At 41.3% G+C, this 21,617-nt stretch overlaps 2 protein-coding genes across 2 annotated transcripts; one reads left to right on the plus strand and one right to left on the minus strand.

The window, feature by feature from the left end:
* Positions 1-10,141: 10,141 nt before the first annotated feature.
* LOC117845380 (pyrophosphate--fructose 6-phosphate 1-phosphotransferase subunit alpha) lies at positions 10,142-15,716 on the plus strand. Its single transcript, XM_034726404.2, has 19 exons — positions 10,142-10,452; positions 11,254-11,426; positions 11,540-11,652; positions 12,029-12,103; positions 12,189-12,302; positions 12,578-12,645; positions 12,731-12,814; positions 12,917-12,970; positions 13,106-13,186; positions 13,264-13,357; positions 13,481-13,554; positions 13,640-13,750; positions 13,837-13,881; positions 13,946-14,002; positions 14,089-14,193; positions 14,292-14,408; positions 14,505-14,608; positions 14,876-15,041; positions 15,139-15,716. Exons 1-19 carry the CDS (start codon positions 10,363-10,365, stop codon positions 15,274-15,276), a joined length of 1,863 nt encoding a protein of 620 aa, XP_034582295.1. The 5' UTR covers positions 10,142-10,362; the 3' UTR covers positions 15,277-15,716.
* Positions 15,717-15,955: 239 nt separating this feature from the next.
* LOC117845381 (glucose-1-phosphate adenylyltransferase small subunit 1, chloroplastic/amyloplastic) lies at positions 15,956-20,856 on the minus strand. The gene is made up of 10 exons (XM_034726405.2): positions 20,441-20,856; positions 19,533-19,829; positions 18,555-18,824; positions 18,260-18,439; positions 17,974-18,077; positions 17,771-17,882; positions 17,476-17,574; positions 17,279-17,398; positions 16,714-16,855; positions 15,956-16,313 (listed from the first exon to the last, which is right to left on the minus strand). The coding sequence occupies exons 1-9, from the start codon at positions 20,672-20,674 to the stop codon at positions 16,739-16,741; spliced, it is 1,533 nt and encodes a 510-aa protein (XP_034582296.1). The 5' UTR covers positions 20,675-20,856; the 3' UTR covers positions 15,956-16,313; positions 16,714-16,738.
* Between the last annotated feature and the right edge of the window lie 761 nt (positions 20,857-21,617).

A 21,617-nucleotide genomic window follows, 5' to 3' on the forward strand; every position in this document is an offset into this window, starting at 1 on the left:
CTGTTGTCGATCGGCAGCAGCATTGCACCTCTCGCTGCTGCTGCTGCTGCTTGTGGCAACAATGACGGTCAATTCATGCCGCGCTTACCTAATGATCCACACTGCCACATCAGCTATATATGTTACCCGTTCCTTGGAACGGCTCGTACCTGCTTCCTTAATGGAGGTGATGGGCGATGGTTGCTGACCCACCTTTTGCGTCGGATTTATGCTCTCACTTGGGTAGGGTATTTTGAGACTAGAGTTAAGGAGGTGTACAAGTTTTGAGCATCTGACACAACATTATGTGATCCTCATGGTCATCACAGCAAACAAGATAATTTTCCCGTATAAATAGGCATAGGTCGTCTTGCCATAAGAAAATGCAAAGGGACAATATATAAATGATGCAACAAGAACCATCTAAGACCTAAAAAACAGTGAGGATGTGCTGATATGCCTGCAGTGTCTTAGCAAGTGTTTGTAGGTAAAAATGGCAACGGGTAAAACCCGCGCGGATATACAAACCACAAACCCGCACCCGCGACAGTATATCCGCGCCCGCGCCCGCGCCCGCCACCCGCCACGGGCAACACTATGCGCCCGCGCCCGCTATCCGCGGGCATATTTTGCCCGCGGGCATGCCCGCATACCCGCCAGAAGTATAAATGGATGATATTTAACATATAAATAGATCACAACGTTCATAATCTCAATTCATCACAATCACAAATCACACAGCACAGTTCAATAGTTCACCAATCACCACGGTCCACACATTCAACAATACAGTACAGGACTACAGGCCTACCATACAACTAATACAAGTACACATTGTTCAACTGCAAAGTCTCCCAAGTGATGCAAATAAACAAGACATGGAGTCATGGACAGGTAATTAGTCGGAATCCGCTCTAGTGATGCAAGATTCATCTTTCAGATCTTCTTCATTGTCTTCAAGGCATGACCAAAAGGTATTGAACCTTCCATCACCCTCATCTACATCCAAGTTCAAACATTAGTAGCTGCAGTATACAATCCATGTATTAATGAAAAGAATTCATTGTAAATGCACATTTTTATACCTTTGAGGTTGTGACGAAGCCAACTTTGGCTGCACATCAAAGCTTCCAACATTTTAGGAGTAAGACGACTGCGATGCTCACTTAAAACCCTCCCACTAGTACTGAAAGCCGATTCAGAAGCTACTGTGGTGATTGGAATAGCCAAAATGTCACGAGCAATTAGCCTCAAAGTAGGATAACGAGCTCCCTCCAACTTCCACCAGCCTAGGATATCAAAATAATTATTCTCATCATGAGGAAGAGTTTCCTCTTCTAAGTAGCGATCAAGCTCATTCTTACTTCTAACAAAGCTTGTAGTCCTCTTATTTGCAATAAGGGTTTTAAATATGGACAACACAGCAGCTGCACTAACTGTAGAAGGGGCACCAGCAAAGGATGTAGCCACATTGTCTTGGTCTGTCACATGATAATGTTTCATTAAACTAGTAAGCAATTCCTGAGCCTCTGTAACATATTTTCCAGCAGCCTCTTCTCCAAAAAGAGCAATATAGCAAGCATGTAACATTGTCATCTTAAGACGTGGATCAAGAATAACAGCAACAGCCATAAGACCATGGATGTCAGCCCAATACTTATCATACTTTTCTATCATGGCAGCAGACATGTTCCTAATAGTTTCATCTTCATCATGACCCCAATAGTTAAGTTTAAGTTTAATCTCACATACTTTAGGGAAGAACAGGTTAGCTGTAACATATTTTGTCCCAGAAAATAACTCAGTAAGCTCATAGAATATCCCTAATTTCTCACAAACATTAGTAGCAAATGTCCAATCATCTGCTGCTGGACAATCATAGGTCCTATCGAGCTCACCCAAACGTTCAAAAACCTTCCTATAAAATATAGCAATGCTAAGCATGATGTAGGTTGAGTTCGATCTAGTTTTGCAGTCTAAATGCAACTTCTTGTCCAATTCAACATTTTCATCTAGAGCAGTTTTCTCAAACTTTTCGTACCTTTTTGGAGTAGCAATCCAATAAGCAACACTTTCTCGGATGTGCGCAACTGCAGTTCCAATTACTGCCATGCCATCTTTCACAATGAGGTTGAGAATATGTGCACAGCACCGCATGTGCAGCCATTTTCCTTTCAATAGCATATTAGCCGCCCCAAGCCTTGTGTCCATTAAGCCAATCATGTTATCATTGGCACTGCAATTGTCAAGAGTCACAGTTGATACCCTCCGATCAAGATCCCAACTCTGCAGGCATTTATGCAATGCATCACAAATAACCTCTCCTGTATGGGGGCATGGCACATACATAAACCTACATCAAACAATGCAATAATTCAGCTAAACAGTTCATAAAATATCCTGGACAGCAAGCAATAATTTAGCTGGACATAATGAACATAATTCTACAATCTGGACAGCAAGCAGAATTAAGATATTCACCTCAATATGCAGCTTCTAAGCGTCCATGAGTCATCAATAAAATGTCCAGTCACTGCCATATAGCCTCTCTTTTGATTTTCAGCTATCCAAAGATCAGTTGTGATAGCAACACGACAATTTGTCCTTTGCAAGAATATCCTAGCTTTCCTTTTCTCTCCCTCATAGAAACTCATGATGTCCCTTCTAATAGTGTTTCTAGTTGCCATTTTGAACAAAGGTTGTAATGCACTAACAAATTTACGAAAGCCATAGTGATCAACAATGGACAATGGGTACTCATGCAGTATAATCATGGAATAAAGAGCTTTTCTAGCTACATCTTGATCAAACACATAGCTTTCTACAGCTACTGCCCCCTTTTCAGTGTTTGCAAACCTCAAATTAGTTTGAACTTTTGTTCCTACCTTATTTTTATTGTAGGCACAAGTTTTCAAATGAGTTTTCAAGTGCGTTGTACCATTTCTTGATGTGGCTGAAAGCTTCTTGTTGCAGTGGTTGCACTTGGCCTTCCAAACTCCATCAACACGCACTTTTTCAAAGTCATTCCAGACTACAGAGGTGAGCTTTCTCTTTGAAGGCCGCCCACCATCATCTGAGTCCTCCCCCTCTGATACATTCACAACATCCACAGCTTTGTCCTCCTCAGTACCAACTGCAGCAGTTGCATGGGAGGTTTGCACTTGGGAGCTACCAGGGGTCGACATTGTAGCTGCACATCATAGTAGGTATTAAATTATCACTTGATTTGTTACTCCAATAGACTAGGCAGTAGCAATTCATACAAACATGATGATTTATCAAACTTCTCTCATAAAAATATGATGATTTATCAAACAATTCGAAAGCAATTCATTCATTTTATCTATTGAACACCACTGAAAAAAATCACCAAAAAAACTAGTTCATGGATCTATCATTCTACTGAATAGAGATTGAAGAAAAAGAGAGAGGAAAGTGACTGACCTGGCCACCTGGGGGGCTGGCGCCGAGCAGGGCGGGCGGCGGTCGGGCGGCCGGCGGCCGAGATCCGGGAGGGCGGGCGGCGGCCGGGACCTGGGAGGGCGGGCGGCGGCCGAGATCCGGGAGGGCGAGCGGCGGCCGGGACCCGGGAGGACGGGCAGCGGGCGGCGGCCGGGACTCGGAGGGCGGGCGGCGGCCGGACGAGCGGCGGCCGGGACTCGAGAGGGCGGGCGGCGGCTGGAACTCGGGAGGGCGGCCTGCTCCTGGCGCCTGCGCCGTCGCGCGGTCGCGCCTGCGGGCGGCCGGCGGCAAGCCTGCGGCCGGCGGCAAGCGGGACAGCAGTAGCAGGAGGCCGCCGGTCGGGGCCTCGGGGGATTGGAGTTTGGACTGGGGCGGGCGGGCGGCTATGCGGCTGATTGTGGGGTCAGGAGGTGAGGAGGTCAGGAGGATAAGGAATTAAAGATTGAGGAACCCTAGCAGCGGTCAGGCCCACATGTCATGCGGATTTGCGGGTATGCGGGCACGGGTAGTGTATTTTCATACCCGCAAATTTTTTACCTGCGGGTATAAAATAAAACCCGCACCCGTACCCGTGGATACAAAATGGTACCCATATCCTCACCCTAACGGGTTTTTACCCGCGGGCATGCGGGTAATCTGTGCCCGTTGCCATCTTGGTTTGTAGGGCTGGGAGACATTGTGAAGTAATGCTATAGGGCTACTATAAACAGCCAAAGTGTTATGGAGACTCTAAGAGCTTGTGGCTACTGTTCCACTTCCCTTTAGGCCCTCTTTGGTGCGGCTACGCTGGTTTTAGCTCCTCCACAAAAACATTTTAGTGTCACTGCGTTGTGCGTACAAAACTGTAGCAAGAAGCTACTCTTCTCTCTCCTAAAGAAAAATGAACTACCGAATGCATGAAGCCACCGGATCCCAAAATTGTGACTCCTCCGGCTCTCTATCTTCTGCACGCGGTACGATTAGCTATAGTATGCTACAGTTAGGAAGCCGGAGCCCGTAGGAGCAGTGCCGAAGGACCCTAGTGTGTTGGTGGATGTGGATCTGAGCCTCCAACTTCCGAGTTAGTAGCTTCAGATTTTTTCCCTAGCTCGTGGGTTGCCTTGTCTCAACGGTGATGTTAGATATAAATTCCTTGTAAGGTAACGATGGCTCGGAAATAATGTTGAATTGCCTTATCGGTTACTTCACTACCGGAGGATCAACTTCCAGTACCCGTCGGTAACCCCTTTAGTACTCGGTGCCCAACCGGTATCGCTTGGTCGGTACTAAATGCTATGTTATTTAGCACCGGTCAGCCCAACCGATACTAAAAGTGTACCGGTCGGTAACACCAACTGGTACTAAACTACGAGCCACGTCACGCTGATGCGGATGGCAGTTTAGTACCGGTTGGTTTTACTAACCGGTACTAAAGTTTATTCTTTTTTTACCTTTTTATTTTAATTCTTATTCGTATCCAATGGAGCTTTTACTAAATATATTATGTTAATATATCAACCCATTCAAATCCAAGTATCACAAGTATCAACCCATTCAAATCATTAACACTCAATAGTTTGTACATCAATACTTAAGATTTTAGAGAGAACATGTTCAAATCCTAAGAAAATGGTACGGAAGGAGTACATCCATTTTGGCAATCCAAAACCAACCATAAGTCGATGGGTCAAGGTCAGTGAACAAATTTCTGACTGAATCGGCTGTTGGCCACCATACTTCTATTACGAAAATCTGACTCCAAAGGTGTTTGGAAAACTATTTCAAGATTCTTTTTCGATGTTTAGCTAGAGTTTGTGGACTCGAAGTTCTTCTATTCTCTGGTATTGGAGGAGCGGAGGTGTTACATCCATTGCCGGTCCATCGTATTACGTGAAAAATTGGACCTAGAGCTTCATATTAGATAAAGAACTTGATCGGGGAAAGATAGAGTAAATGTGTTTATAATATTTAGTCCTCACTATAAAAAACTCTCCATTCTTCTCGTTCTAAAAGATCAACAAGTACTTCATTTGTAATATAAAACTCATTTTAAAAAACTCTCCATTCTACTCACTCTAAAAAACTCTTATTCTCTACTCACTCTGAAAAACTCTTATTCTCCTCGTTCTAAAAGATCAACATGCATAAAACTCATTCTAAAAAACTCCCCATTCACATCACTCTAAAAAAAACTTTAAATTCTCCTCGTTCTAAAAGATCAACAAGTACTCCATTTGTAACATAAAACTCATTCTAAAAAACTCTCTATTCTCCTCACTCTAATAAAGCAACAAGTATTTCATTTGTAATATAAAACTAGCTCATTCAAGAAAAAACCTAGAATACTATGACTAGAGGAGGGAGAATGAAGTTGCTAACCAGTCTAGTGAAGAAGCTGATCGAGTGAAGAAAAATGAAGCCTGAGCAAATGGTTGAGCTTGCTCAGGGAGGAAGCTAAGGAAGCAGTTCATTTATATATAGAGTAAATGGTTGACATTAGTACTAGCTAGTAGCTTCAACCGATGGTTTCATTTAGTACCGGTCGAAGCTACCGGTCGGTACTAAATGGCATTCTCACTATTTAGTACCAGCTGAAACCATCAGCCGGTACTAAATGGCTTTCTAGGGAATCTAGCTGTTGGTCACGTGATCCACGTACCGCTATTTAGTACCAGCTGAGGCTTCAAACCAGTACTACAAGGACTCTGGTGGCACTATGCATGACGACTGGTACTAACGCCGCGCATTAGTACCAGGTGTCCGATACTAACACGTTGGACGAATGTTCAGTTTTTCAGTAGTGTTTGTATTCTCGTTGTAACCCAAAACCCATGGTTCGTATTATATATTTAAAGTTGGGTACTGATTGTAACATACGCTGAGAGGTATGCATGTTATGCACGCATATCCCCTCCATTTCCAAATCTCGCCACGGTGATGATGCACCTCTTGTTGCTGCTGCTGCTCGTGGCCTGCGCCGGGGCGTTGGTGGCGGTGGTGTCAATGCTGTGCTTCGTGGCCATCTAGAGCTGCATGACCTACTGTGGCGCCAACTTAACCCAGGTGGCATGGCAGGCTGCACAGCCTGTGCCGCTGAGGGGTGCAGGGCATACGACGCTACTTACAACATTTTATTATACTTGCTCTAAAGAACAAACAAGATAATCAAGACATGACAACTGCAGTGGCAAAGACAAGACAATCCACGCTGCCACATCAGCTACCGAGCTTGCGCTATTCCTGAACACTCTTGAGCTCCTATCATTCCAGATTTTCCCCTTGGTCTCGGAACGATTAACAAATTCAACCCCTCCCTTGGAGCGGATTGTACCTGCTTTTGGCAGCTCCAATCTAGCTTGGCATAAATATAGCATGAAGAGTAGGATGACACTTGTATCCTCATACCTGTGTGCAAGTGCAACTTTTACCAGCAGAGTAGCTCCAAGCATGGCAACAGTCATGGATGCAATTTCTGTTCCTTCATTCATTCTTTTTGCTCCAGAGAACAGATGGTAGTTTGAACTTGGGCCACATTTGAGCACATACAAGAATTCTACTCCTGATAAAGCAATAATATTCAGAATAGAGAGAATGACGGTTTGCCTCTGCGTGGTTGTTGCACCTAACTAAAACAATTAGTCTTCATAATTAGGGTGGAGACAACAGCAGGAGGAGGCAGGGGCGAAGGTATATTGTGATTAGAGGGTGCCGATGCGCCCACAGTAAATTGCAAAGCCAGTTATTATGTTAAATGTTTCACCATATATGCACCACACGGCTCAACTCCACGCACCACACAAGGCAAGTGCACCCGTTCTAAGTAGCTTACATGAATCAGTTAACATGTTTTAATCGCGATTCAAGGTTTCAAAACCTGAATAAGCTTATCAGCTTAGAACTGCACTTTTTGTAAGTTTAAATGCCTAAAATATTTTTTCAAACATTAAGAATCTGAGTGACATAGCGAGGGAAATTTATTAAAGGCCGCCATTATTTACTATACAATATACATTATTATACTACTGATCTCACAAACGTTAAGAAACAGATAATTGGTTAGTGGCGTTAAGAGACACATAATTGGTTAGTGCATTTACAACATTTGGTTTATACCATCTACACAAAAATTGTACCTAAAATTTTAGGATTTACAACAAAAAATAATGTCCATGGATTTCCCCACCGCCATCATCTGACACATAATTGGCAAGTGACTTGTTAGAGCTTCCAATCAATTCCTCAAAGTGGTGTCATTTTGTTTTATTACATTAGCTGCTGCAAGATCCTCTGACCTGCTTCTGAGGTTGTTTAGAGTGGTTGATTAGAATCTCCAAGCACGTCAAATGTTTCTCTAGGTTGAATCTCCAACTTTCTTGATGGTACAGTGGCCTCCGATGTTTTAGATCGTGGATTTGATTTGTCCAAATTGCGAATGTAAGAGCTAGTTCCTTAAGAAGACAACAATGGATTCGTATTGACCCTGTTTTGCGTCGGTTTCATACTATCACTTGGGTAGGGTATTTGAGACCAGAGGAGAGGAGGCCTTGGTGTAAAAGTTTGGAGCTTCTGACACAACATTATGTGATCATTATGGTCAACGCACCAAACTAGATAATCTCCCCTTTAAATAGGTATAGGCCTTGCTATAAGAAAATGTAAAGGGGGCAATAGATGCAACAAGAAAAGAAATGGTGGAGATGTGATGCAATGTGCCCTGTTGTGACAATGCCTATGGCCAGTAGTAAACAAGTAGTACTATCTAAGCAACGTGTGTAGGGCTGGGAGACATTGTGGGAGACATTGTCGGTGCACAAGGAATTGAACAGGCAGCAGATGCCTGATTGGCTTGGGTGCACTGCGTCGTGGCTGCTTTTCAGGCGTACGGCAGCGAGTCCATTGCTTCAGAAACTTTTATCTATCTTAATCTTTTCTTAATTTGATTGATTGCTTGGCCACCAGAAGAAAACATGATCGAGTACTCCGTATGTGATAATCGAGCAGCATGCATGCCTTTGAAAACCATGGTCCATGGACCTGACGTTCAGCTGGGAGATATAGTCTAAATCCATGTGTTTTGGGGACGGCTTAGCCTTTGATATGTCCACCGCTAGCACGTGTGCATTACTCAAGGAGGAAACACAAGGGAAAATAAAAACATCGGCAGTCGAACAACGTCCACGGAAAATGTATATGATTACCGCAAGAAAGATAGTCAGTTGTTACGACTTCCGTTCCGGTTGAAAATTTTGACCATAACTCAAATTCTTGTAAAGTCATTACTCGTCTAAATTGCAAACAAGACGGGCCTTACTTCGTATGGAAAATTATGAAAATGCTCACCTCACTGTATAAGTCGTCCTTTTATCTCTTTCTCTTCTACTAGGAGAATCATATGCATGAAAAAGAAAAAACTCATGGTTAAATGTAATATTTGTTCAACACAAAAGCATCCAATAGTGTCTTAGTCCATAGCCCGTCGTAAAGAGAGATTGTCATATTGGTACTTTTTATAGTCTTTCATAGTTGTACCGGTCCACTCAAAGCTCTTTTACGGTAAACAGTACTACTACTCAGTAGTATATAGTATAGAGAAAAATCTAACCTTCCATTATTATGAGTAATTTTAGTAATTATTACATTGTAAAAAGTGAGATTCTAAATGGAATGATTTTGTAGACTTTATGCTAGTGTCAAAAAAATATTATAGTGATGTTATTTATGTTCTTTTACCATGATAACCTTATACTACCTATACCACTCATATATACTACACATATACCACAGGTGAAGTTTTCAATAGTATACAATTAATAGCCTAGTATTGTGTAATAAAAAAGCTCACTCAGTTACGGTAAGTAAAAGATAACTTAGGCTGTAAATCTTAATGCTTATCACTAAAAGTTCCAGGATCCATGTTTTCGGCGGTCATTTGGACTACTGTTCTGTAAAAAAGATCCTAGCTTTGAAGCGTGACGTTAACTTTCCATGACGGTCCGTGGAAGTTTGAAACAACGTCCAAATCCACGGGAAACTACGATTGTCTAGGAAACGGGGAGCTGAAACCTATGGCTGGAAACAAAGATTCCATCTCTGTTTTATCTGCGCGCAGGTTCGATCTCAAGGCCGGCGACAAACGCGTACGAATGGAATGAAACATCATTCCACATGGCACTAAACAAAAAACAGAGGTTGCTTTTCTTCGGTGGGACAACGACGTTGAGTATTGATTCATCAGTTGATGCTGACAAACACACCGATGATCGAACGGATGATAGCTCAGGAGCATTTAGTTATTGCAGAACAACACTTTTGCTTGGCTCTTTACTTCGTTCTTTCAATCACTTTTGCTTGGTTCCATCTGTCACCCAATGGGAAGGATTTCAACAACTGGAGGCAGAAAAAAAAAAGAAGTCCATTAGAAGCAAACCCCTCAATTGCTAGAAACTGTACAAGTCTAATTTTATCATCAGGTACTATAAAAAAAAGAGCTCTTTTACCAAACGCGATGGTGTAACAAGAGTTCTTGTTCATCTAAAAAGATTATTGTTAAATGATTCGATAAATACAAAATAGTTGTCAGGCTTAGGCCCCATTTAAAACTGAAGAACGGAGTAAAAAAGAGAGAATAGTAATTCCATTTTCCCTCCAAACACGTAGCAGGCCACAGGGAGGTCACTCCGCCTGACCTATCACAATCACACCTTTGAATACCAACACACAGAAAAGAGGTTAACAAGGGAAATGGGGTCAAATTGCTGTTGGTAGCATCAGGGGCCGGGCCAACAAACAGCAGCCTCAGCTGCAAACTTTTACTCCTCTTCCGTTGATCCGCTCTCGTCTTGCCCCTTACAAAAAGGGAGGACGGAAGAGCACAACAACTGCACCCAGGAAGAATTTTAAACAGTTAACTTGTGTTGTGTTGGAGGAGATTGTTAAGGAGGGATGAACGCCGACCAGGGTTCGCCGAGGGAGCTCACCGGGCTGCAGAGGAGGAGGGCGCTGTACCAACCGGAGCTGCCTCCATGTCTTCAGGTTTACAAACAAACCTCTTTCGTTCATGCATTTTACACCTTTGTTTTTGGACCGATATGGATGTTTGCAAATTGCAAGATCTTTGTTATGTTCTTGATGTGAAGGAATTACTGCCACTGTCATATGGAAAGCTCAAAACAGCTCAATCTTGGATGCACCGCGGAACTTTGTGGCTTTGCTGCTGCATAGGAAACACCCCTGCCACTTAGGCTCCATTCTGCTTATCCTTGGGTTTAGCTGGCAAGGTTTTCTCAAGTAGTTCTAATGATACCTGAGACTTTGGAGTCTTGGTGATTAGTCACAGTCACGAGATCGGTTGATCATTTATCAGTACAGCTCCTGTAGTTAACAACCTTCTGAGTTTTTGACCGGTGTATGACAATTTTGCTTCTAGAGGAAGCAGACTTCTTGGTTCAGAAACTTTTTTCCTCACAGACCCCTTTCTTTCAACAGAATTGCAGTTCTTCTTCCTTATTATTTTTCCTTAGAAAAAGTAGATGATCAAAACTATTTTATTTTAGACACCAGTCAACATAGCGAAACATTGCAATCATTAATATTTTTTACTCCTTTTTTTTGGAAACAACGAAACTTTTGGCCAGATTGATAACTTCCCCTTTTTTGCGGTGATGCTACTTAATTTGAAGTTTGAACTAGTACTGATAAATCCACACGGAAATGTTTTAGTTACCACCAGCCACCAGCCACATAGTTAGAGATACACGAAGGTTACCTGAAAGTATTCTTCTCTCATGTTTCTAAAAACTGTAGTATGTTACAAATTTCAACCACTATGACTAGGGAACCAGAGTCAGAGTGGAGTTTGGTGACTCAACCACAAGCATCGATCCGAAATGTGCAGATATTGTGGCACAGGCGTTCCCACAAACCTTTGGTCAGAAGCTGGTGCATTTTCTAGAGCCAAACTCAAAGGTCTCTGACGCACAAGTCATCAAAGAACACCCACCAATTAGGTTGGATTCTAATCCCAAATTACTATGATGACAACTAACAGTTACATCTTCATGTCAAAATAGTATGCATAATTGTGTCGGCATATCTGAACTTATGTAGTTATTATGTGTAGGGTGGGTGTGTTGTTTTCTGGAAGACAGTCACCTGGAGGGCACAATGTCATATGGGGCACCTATGATGCTATGAAAGCTCAGAATCCACACAATGTTCTGCTTGGGTTTATTGGTGAGCATAGTTCTACTTTCCCCCCATAACTTCATGGTATAAGCATCCACATTCTGTTTCTATTGGATCGGTAATATGTTAGAATTTTAACTACTTTTCAACAAGCAAGTTTGCTGTGTTATGGAACTCATGGTTCAGGAATAAAAAGAATCTATGATATTTCAGATGTCCTGTAAAAATCCACTAAAAACACCATAATGAAGAATCTGAAAACTATCCCCTTGGATGTTCTGTTCTTGCAATACTGCCTATGATACAGTTGCATGGTACATAGTTCATGTTTCCTGATGAATTCGTCGTTAATATCTGATATACTTCGATGAAGCTCTTAGACCATAGTTTAGACTTGGTTGAATCTATTTGTATTTCTGTATAGGTGGCACAGAAGGACTATTTGCAAAGAAGATGTTGGAGATCACAGATGATGTACTTTCGTCATACAAAAATCAAGGTTAGTTTATACATTTATGAATCCTAATTGTCCCTTATGTAATTTTACACTTGTTGATAACTGGGAAATGTTTGCCTTCTTGAAGGCGGTTTTGATTTGCTCGGCAGAACTGTTGACCAAATCCGCACAACAGAGCAAGTGAATGCTGCTATGTCGACATGCTGTGATCTTAGCTTGGATGGCCTGATCATCATTGGAGGTGCTACAATCAGACAACCGGAAAAAAGATTTGTATTCTTCATTAAAATGAAACCATATGTTGGTAGCTAATGGAATTCATCGACACATGTGACTTCATGATATCACAATGAAATGTGTGATACCACTGGAATTTTAGCCTCTCATCAAATGTGATTTGCCTGACATTTTTTCAGATAAATTTGGAAAAAAAATTACTAATGTAATGCATGTATCATGATACTATTCCAGTTTCCATGACAAATAATGTGATTCTCAAACGTTTTTAATCTCCAGGGGTAACCTCCAATTCAGATGCAGCTCAGCTTGCAGAGACCTTTGCGAAGCATAACTGCAACACAAAAGTATGTAGTCATTGTCTTTGGCATGCTACTTATCTTGCAAGTTGCAACCCAAAAGAGATTTTCAGAGACCTCACCATTTTTGCAGGTTATAGGTGTCCCTGTAACGCTGAGTGGTGATCTCAAGAATCAGTTTGTGGAAACAACTGTTGGTTTCGATACAGTGTGCAAGGTGAATCTTGTGACATATTACTAGAAATACAGCAATTCTAAATTCAGAATGCAGTATACAAATGTCATATCCTGAAAAGTTTATATCATAATTTGCTTTCAGGTGAACTCTCAGCTTATAAGCAATGTTTGCCTCGATGCAGTCTCAGCTGGGAAGGTATATTGCAATATATCTCACTCATAATACAAAAGAAAATTGAAAATTTCTGCTCATTTATTTTTCAGAGTCAGGACAGAACTGATTGTTTCTTAATGGTACACGTACTCTGCTTTTCGATTTCTTCTCTTTCAGTACTACTATTTTGTTCGCTTGATGGGTGGCAAAGCATCTCATGTTGCCTTCGAGTGCGCGCTCCAGTCACACCCTAACATGGTCTGGTTTGATCAAGTGAAACTATTCCATATTACGTTAGCACTGTCTTTTTATCTTTGCTAATTGTATGCTTTCAGGTTATCTTAGGAGAGGAGGTGGCATTGTCAAAGCTTACACTGATGGAAATTATAAACAAGATATGTGACGGAGTAGAAGCAAGGGCAGCACGAGGTCTGTACTTCACTGGCTATTTGAGTTGAGACAAACTAAAGAATACCAAATTTTTTTCTTATCTGAATTAACTAAAGCATTTATACTTTGTGATAATCTGGTATATGGGATATTGATTTTCAGGGAAGTACCATGGAGTGCTACTTATTCCTGAGGGGCTAATCGAAAGCATACCAGAAATGTATGCACTCATCCAGGTACACCTTAATTGCAACGCCTAAAGGACAAGATGAAAAATGTGGTTCTAATACATCTTACCAGTTTTCGTTTTAAATATTTTAGGAAATCAATAATCTCTACATTAATAATGTTCCTGAAGACGAGATTCCATCTCAACTTTCTCCATGGGCTGCTGCCTTGTTCAAGTTCTTGCCATCGTTCATCAGGAGAGAAGTATTGCATCACTTGCATAATTGAATTTAATCAATAACAGTTTACTTAAAAACTCTTTCTGAAGATCTCAAATATTTTGTGTCCAGTTGGTCCTACATCAAGAATCTGATAACTCGGCACAGCTATCCCAGGTCTACGAAATTCTCAGCCATCAAATTTATCTCGCACAATTATTGACTGAATTTCCTTTTCCAGATCGATACTGAGCAGCTCCTAGCTCATTTAGTAGAAGCAGAAATGAACAGGAGAACGGTAAGTTCCGCTGCATTATGAAATTATACATACATTTTTGTAGATGCAGCTCTTTTGAAATTCTGATGTTTTTCAGTGATTTTCAGAAAGAAGGAAATTACAAGGGTAGAAAATTCAGTTCAGTGTGCCACTTCTTTGGATCCCAAGCTCGAGGATCACTACCATCAAACTTTGACTGCAACTACGCTTATGTAAGAAGCAAATATAAACAGACTCAATCTCTCCTGCAATATCTTTTCTCTAGAAACAAAAATCAGTATGGCACGTGTCTAAACATTAAAGAATGCAGGTTCTTGGCCATATTTGTGTGCAAATACTAGCAACTGGATTGAATGGTTACATGGCTACCATAACAAATTTGAAGGACTCAACAAACAAGTGGCGCTGCGCTGCTGTTCCTCTAACAGTATTCTCCTTGAGCCTTTTGATTTGTTTTCTTTGTGAAATATGTCCTAGTAACTAGTATCAAGACTGCAATGTGATGATTTACCATTCTTAACAGGCAATGATGAGTGTGAGGAGGCACTTGCGTGGTCCTGGAGCTGTTCCTATAGGGAGGCCAGTTATCCATCCTTCGCCAATTGACCTGAAAGCAGAATCATATGCGTAAGTTAGAGTTTCCTTTTACTTTACCTAAAGGTTGGATTCAATCCTCCAGTAAAATGCAGAATTTATTAACAAAAATTATCAATGGATAGAAAATAAACAACATGATAACAATAGACAATGGCAGATAAAAAGAAAGATTAATTTTTTCTTTATTTTAAGAATAACCAAAAACATAACTACATGCTTTGGTGTTAATACCATTGAATTCAAATTCAGAAAAAAGGAAAAGTATAAGCAAACTCTTCTTTTTCTCATACTACTCAGGGTCTTGAGAGAGAAAGCATCAAGCTTTCTGCTAGATGATTTCTACAGAACTCCAGGAGGCATTCAATTCGAAGGACCTGGCGCAAACACTAAGCCAATCACATTGACAATCGAAGGCCATGACTACCTGGGCGACATCGAGATACTGCAAGACTACTTGAACAAGGTTTGTGCACTTAAAAGTGGCATGCATCTGATATGTATCAATCTTCAGAAGAAGAGAAAGTACATTTTGTTAAACTTGTGGAACCTGATGGCCACAGGTGAGGACCATTCTGAAGCCTGGATGCTCGCGGGAGATTCTGAAGGCAGCAATAAGCTCAATGTCGTCAGTAAACGATGTGCTCAAGGTCATGTCGGCGCCCCTCAATGCTGAGCTTCCTCTATACCACTTCAACTGATTTTCCAATCTTTGTCACACGTGCGGGTTTAGTCAGAAAAAAATCTGGGTGCCACATGACATCAGCCCAGTTGCGAATCCAGAGTGTGCCTTCTATGGCTAACGATCTTTGGTAGCTTCTTTTTGTTGTGCCCTCTTCCTTTTGGCAGGTGATAGAACCTTATCATTCAAATTAATAAGCATTTTACATAGGCTAGCTTTTACTACCCTAAGCTACCCAGAATGTTTGACTCACATAATTTGAACCTTCTACAAAGTATTTGCCTGTAGAATTGCTCGTGTCTGAGCTAGATGTTCTCCAGTAAATATGATCTATGTGAATGTAGCTATATTTCCATCCGTACACAAGGCACCCATCCCAGTGCCTATATTCAGTGTAACCAGCACTTGGGAGATGCTTGTTTAAAAGATTTCTCAGGTGCAAGAGTGCACGACCCATCACTATTATGTTATTCTGCATGTCCACATGACTTGGCATTTTGATTTGAACTAGGCTTGTATTATTGCCAAATTTAATGAAAGCATACTCTATCTAGACTTGACATGCTACATATGCACCGAAATCTTTGTGGTTACAAGGTGAGAAAAGACAGGCAAGTCGCATGTCCGACCCAGATGCCGTTTTCACTGTAAACATCTCTATAAGGCTAGACCAAACTTTGGTAAGCTCTACAGAAATCTCAGACAAAAATCATGTTATGTATAGCATATTTAATCCTCATTCCCTGGGCAATGCAGGGAGCATACTTTATAGGTGACAAAGCGTCTTAAGCATATGATATTTTTAAGTCTGAGAACGCAAAAGGATACATTACACATATGAAAATATCTAAATTCCACTCAACAGTACATTTAGAACAGCGCCTCATGCTAGTGATAGGAAAATGGCGCCTTCGAATAACTTCGTCTATTATTTCATTATACCCTCGCCAGTTGATGTGGAGCTTGGTGATTTTGTAACATGGAAAGAAAACATGGTCTGGAAAGGATGGAAACGACTTAATCTGCATTGGTGATCACCATCTGCTGCAAACTAACCTGCAGGGCAATGCAACAAGAAAGGGTTAAAATAACAATGGCAGAACATGCTTCTGTCCCGTAGTGGACTGGGATGGGCTGCACATAAAGATTTTTTTTTTACTAGTTAAATGGGAACCATTAGGTGTCCACATAAGTGTGGCTTATGAATACATTAATCACAATGCAGATAGTATGACCTATTTGCAAAATATATCAGATTCAAGAAATGAGTGACAATTGAGCATACTGCAAACAGATTCAAACGACTACCCAGCTGCGCACCACATGGTCGCACTAAGCAGTGCATCCAGTTACAGTATCATGTGTTGGTAAAAGCTGCAAAAATGTTTGTTTTGATTTATAGGGACTTCCATGTAGCACCAACATAAGAAACTTTGGTTTCAAAGGGAGACATAACCTTATGTACACGGTGATGGTTGACTCTATATGACTGTTCCACTAGGAATCAAGGCATCCTTAATCACCGTGACTATGCCACTTTTGATGAAGTATCCTTCTGTCTCCCTTACTGCTTCTTGGACATTGTCAAAATTGATTATCTGTAAAAGTACAAACCATTTAAGAACGATCAACACATAACAGAAACAAACATAGCACATCTTTTTTGCCCATTATCATCTCTGGAGAAGTCAAACAATTCTTTTACGACAAGGCATAGGAATTCTCGAGATATCTCAATTTTGTTTTAGTAACAGAAGGCCTTCAACTCACCATGACAGTACACTCATGGCCAAATTTGAATAAGGCATGGTCAGATTATTTAGCATTTGACAATCACTACTAAACAAGAGTTATGGACTAAAAGAAAATAGTAAAGAGACCATGCGAAACATTTTACATAAATCAATATGTTTGCTTATTTCCTCTCTTTTTTCTCCTAAGTAATGAATAGTAGAAAAGTAGTCAATTAGATAAAGAATATCAGCAGCTTAAATAGAATTAGATATATATATATGAAATACCTTCACATTTTCTCCAATACGAGCGTTCTTGTCGATTATTGCTTTTCTGATATGTGCATTCCTCCCAATACCAATGGGAATACCACCAGCCTCTGAAAGGACTTTCTTATCATCTTCAGTCTGAGCAAAAAAAGAATGATAAGGTCTCACTATATTTCTATAGCGCAGTATTAGAGTTCCGCTTCACTTTATCTTACCTCGTAGTAGTCTGCACCCATTAGCAAAGAGTCCTCTATAACTGCACCTTCAGAAATGCAGGAACGGAGTCCAACCACGGAATGGTTGATTGTGCAATGCTAGCCAAAGGAAGATGAAGGGGGTGCAAAAATGAGATAAAGAATTTCGGAAGGCTATGCATGGAAATGTGAGAAACTAAACAGAAGCAATGATAAATAAATCCATAACTTAGATGATCCCAAAATGAATGATGATACAGAAGTCTCGGAAACAATAGAAAGCAATACATCAAAAACATGTGAAAAAGCTTCTTACTTTAATAACACAACCTTCACCAATGACGCTGTCTGTTACATCAGCATCAAGAACCTTTGAAGGAGGCAGGTATCTAGGTTGCGTATAAATTGGAGCAGAACGGTCATAGAAGCTGTACGAAGAATGTTTGATCAGAAGTAGGCAATGGGTCTAGAAACGATGCATCCTCCTAACTTCTTATTGTAGACATGTGTGAAGCATACCTGAAATCTGGTACAGGCTTCTTGGTTATTCCCAAGTTTGCATTATAAAATGCCTCAATAGTGCCAATATCTTCCCAGTAACCATCATATAAGTAAGCTTGTACCTATAAAACACAACGTCATCAAAAGCAAACATAGTAATTTGCATATATGGATATAGGAGCCAAGCAACAAATGATGTAACAACAATCTTTTAATGATAGAAATATACAAATCATGCAACCCACAACAATAGACTTAAAAATAGGAAAAAGAAACAAAAAAAAACGTTCAAGAGCATACATACCCTCATTCCAATTTCTGTTGCTCCAGGAATAACCTCACTTCCAAAGTCATTTGCTGCAGGAAAGTTTTCTCGTAGAAGCCGAAGCATCACATCTTTGCTAAAAACATAGATTCCCATACTAGCAATGTATGGTAGTTCTTTGGCCCTCTCAGGATCAAGGCCCAGTATAGTGGTGTCAACCTGAAAGTTAAAAAAATAAGCAGAAGATTAACTGATGAAAGCGCAATCACAGAGGTATATAGTTCCAACAGTCAGAATTAAGTATTGAGGTAAAAAAGGCATATTATGTTTGTACCATCATTGATTTCAACTTCTCTCCTTTAGGTTTCTCTGCAAACTCAACTATCCTCCCTTCATCATCAATTTTCATAAGGCCAAATGCAGTTGCACGTTGTTCATCCATTGGTAGTGCAGCAACAGTTATATCAGCATCTGTTTCTCTATGGGCTTGAATGAACTTTTGGTAGTCCATGCGGTACAGGTGATCTCCAGCGAGAATAAGGAACTCCATGACATTGTGCTCCTCAAATAGCCACATGTATTGGCGTACAGCATCTGCAGTACCCTGAGATGGGAAGCAAAAACAAATCAATAAACCAGTGTGCGAACTAGGGTACGGAAGGAACAAAAGATGTAAGTGGATAGCAGAGAGACAAGCATTTGCTACATATATTTTATATGCATCATTATTAACTTTATTTCCAGCCTGAATGAAACTATTGGAACCTCCACATTCGTTAAAACTTGTGAAGATAATTCCACTTATTAAACATCAAGTGCCCATGTGACAAACTACAGTAGTTCAAATAATTTTTAGGAGATGAACTAAGCCCAATAAATATTTGTCTGCCAAAATAGGGTATACCAGTGTGATGTCTATACCCTATTTTGGCAGACAAAACAAGATACCAGTGTGATGTCTATACCCTATTTTGGCAGACAAATATTTTGATTAACTGTAGTGTTGGACTGATAATTTTGTATCTTGTTTTGTGACAAACTACATTCTACAGAAGTTCAAAGTGAGAAACATTCATGTGATCGTGCAACTGCATTTATTGCACAAAAAAAACATTTTCCAAACAGTCCAAGGACAAAAAAGGATAAGGTGAATAGGTGAGACATCTAATTAGAGAGTAATATTGGACAGAAGATGAAAAGGCAGCGAATTAGAGACGTGCTTGGTATCAGACATTAACACTCCATTTTGTCAGCATGAACAACATTACAGGATTGATAAATTGACGACACATCAACAAACGAACAAAGATACCTGAAACCAGTTAGGATTCTCTGGGCTCTGCTGTGCTGCAAGGACCTCAACAAATCCCTCGTTCTTGTACCCACCAATATTGTTCCCATAGGCCCTCGAGAGGTGGCGGTTGAGTGAAGCAGAGTTGAACTGCGTCAGCACATAGATCTTTGACACATTGCTGTTCAGACAGTTGCTGACAGGGATATCTATGAGCCTGTAGTTGGCACCCAGCGGGACTGCCGGCTTTGCCCTCTTCTTCGTCAGTGGATACAGCCTTGTCCCAGCACCACCTCCAAGGATGATCCCAAGAACACTCTATAGAAACAAATGGATGGCATGAATTACATGTGAGTAAAACGTGGCAGAACATTCAGTGACTGAGTAGGGAGTACGGATGGGCTAGTCCCGGACTGATTCTTATCAGGAAATCTAATAAAATGAATGGCAAGGTACAATCTTTAGATCTCGAGCTGATTATTAAATGTCATCCATGGACCACGCATATATCCTAGATTAATAAATTAAGGCCTCCCAACAACTATCATCGATGAGGTGTGTCGTCCTACAACTAACATAGCCCAAGTGTCCCCGTCATCTTTCGATCACTTCTTGTGGATCATAATGAATTAAAGAAATCTATTTTTAGAAAATCGGCATGAACAGTCAGTAGAACAGAACATTTCTACCCATCGGATAAAAACAATGAGAATTAACGCGTCAACTACCCCATACCGATTTCCAAGAACGAGCCTTCGATTTCCTAACATTTTTCCGCCAAATCACGCGGAAAGATTCAGCCTTTTGCCACGTAAACGCGCAAAGTACACCTCGAAATCGCAGCAAGCACTACTAAAAGATCAAAAGGGGAGGAGAAAGGGATCGCCAACGAATTCCAAGAGCCAAGATCGCATTGTTTGATCACGTACCGTGCTGGCATCCGGATCGAGGCACGTCTGCGAGCTCTGCGAGTCCGACACGCCCCTCGGCGAGAACACGAACGGCCTCCGGGCGGACGGCGACGCCCGCAGCCGTCTCCCGCCGGCGCGCCACCCGGGCACGGCCGCCCGGCAGCGCCCGAGGCCCAAATCACCCGGGAATGCCGCGACAGCAGGGATCGGGGCCCGGGAGGTGGCGGCCATCGCGCCCGTCGCCGTCGCCATCGGCGGTGGTGGGTCAGAGCTCGCTCGCGGCAACGGCCGGGAAGGGAGGGAGGAAGGGTGGCGTGATGCGGGCAGTGACTGACACTGTGGAGTGGCGTGTCCTCTACCGGCTCTGCGCGAGTTTCACAGAGAGTCTGTTTGGCGTTTTGCTTTCTCTCCTTTCGCGTCACTGGTGCGGTGATCGGCGGGGAATGATTTCTCCGCATTTATAGAGAGCACCCGAGGGTGTTGTCATGTCCCGGCGATGCAAGGCACCACTGAGATGACCAAAACACCCTTGCAAGTTTCTGGGTGAATTTGTCTTCCACTTTGTTTTGTTTGGCAATCTTGAACTCTTTTTATGCAAGAACTGAAAATTTGCTATCGTTTTGAGCCATTAGTGCAATTAAGCTTGTCACATCATTCTGGAGGCATACCTTTAACATACTCCCTACATTCCTATTTACAAGGCGTGCTATGACATGGTACGATCTTCCAAATTCGACTTTGACTATTCATTTATCTTATATTATATTATTTATGATTATACAATTATAATTTATAATCTTAGGAGAGTATATTTGATTGCGAATCTAACCATATCAAGTTTAAAAAATAAAAAAATTATTGACTAAATTATTGGTCAAAGATTGTAAAGTTTGAACAGGAACGGAGTAAAAAGCTAGTCATAATTTTTGCTGATGCCTCCCTTTTATTGACAACGCAACGTGTAATCATATTGAGACTTGAGAGTAGCATATAAGGACTAAAGATTAAGTACCCATTGAGTGGTACGGTGAACTGGATGGGTGTGTTTGTTTCACAGCATGGTAATACATGTGAATAATATTTGAGCTCACATGGAACGGAGGCACGTGTACTAACTGACTTCGTCTGTACAAGAGGTTGTGTTTAGTTTATGTCTATCTCATGATGTGGTGTGCAAGCCCAGTGACATCATATT

Source organism: Setaria viridis, chromosome 2 (genome assembly GCF_005286985.2).
Source record: "Setaria viridis chromosome 2, Setaria_viridis_v4.0, whole genome shotgun sequence".
Lineage (NCBI taxonomy): Eukaryota > Viridiplantae > Streptophyta > Magnoliopsida > Poales > Poaceae > Setaria > Setaria viridis.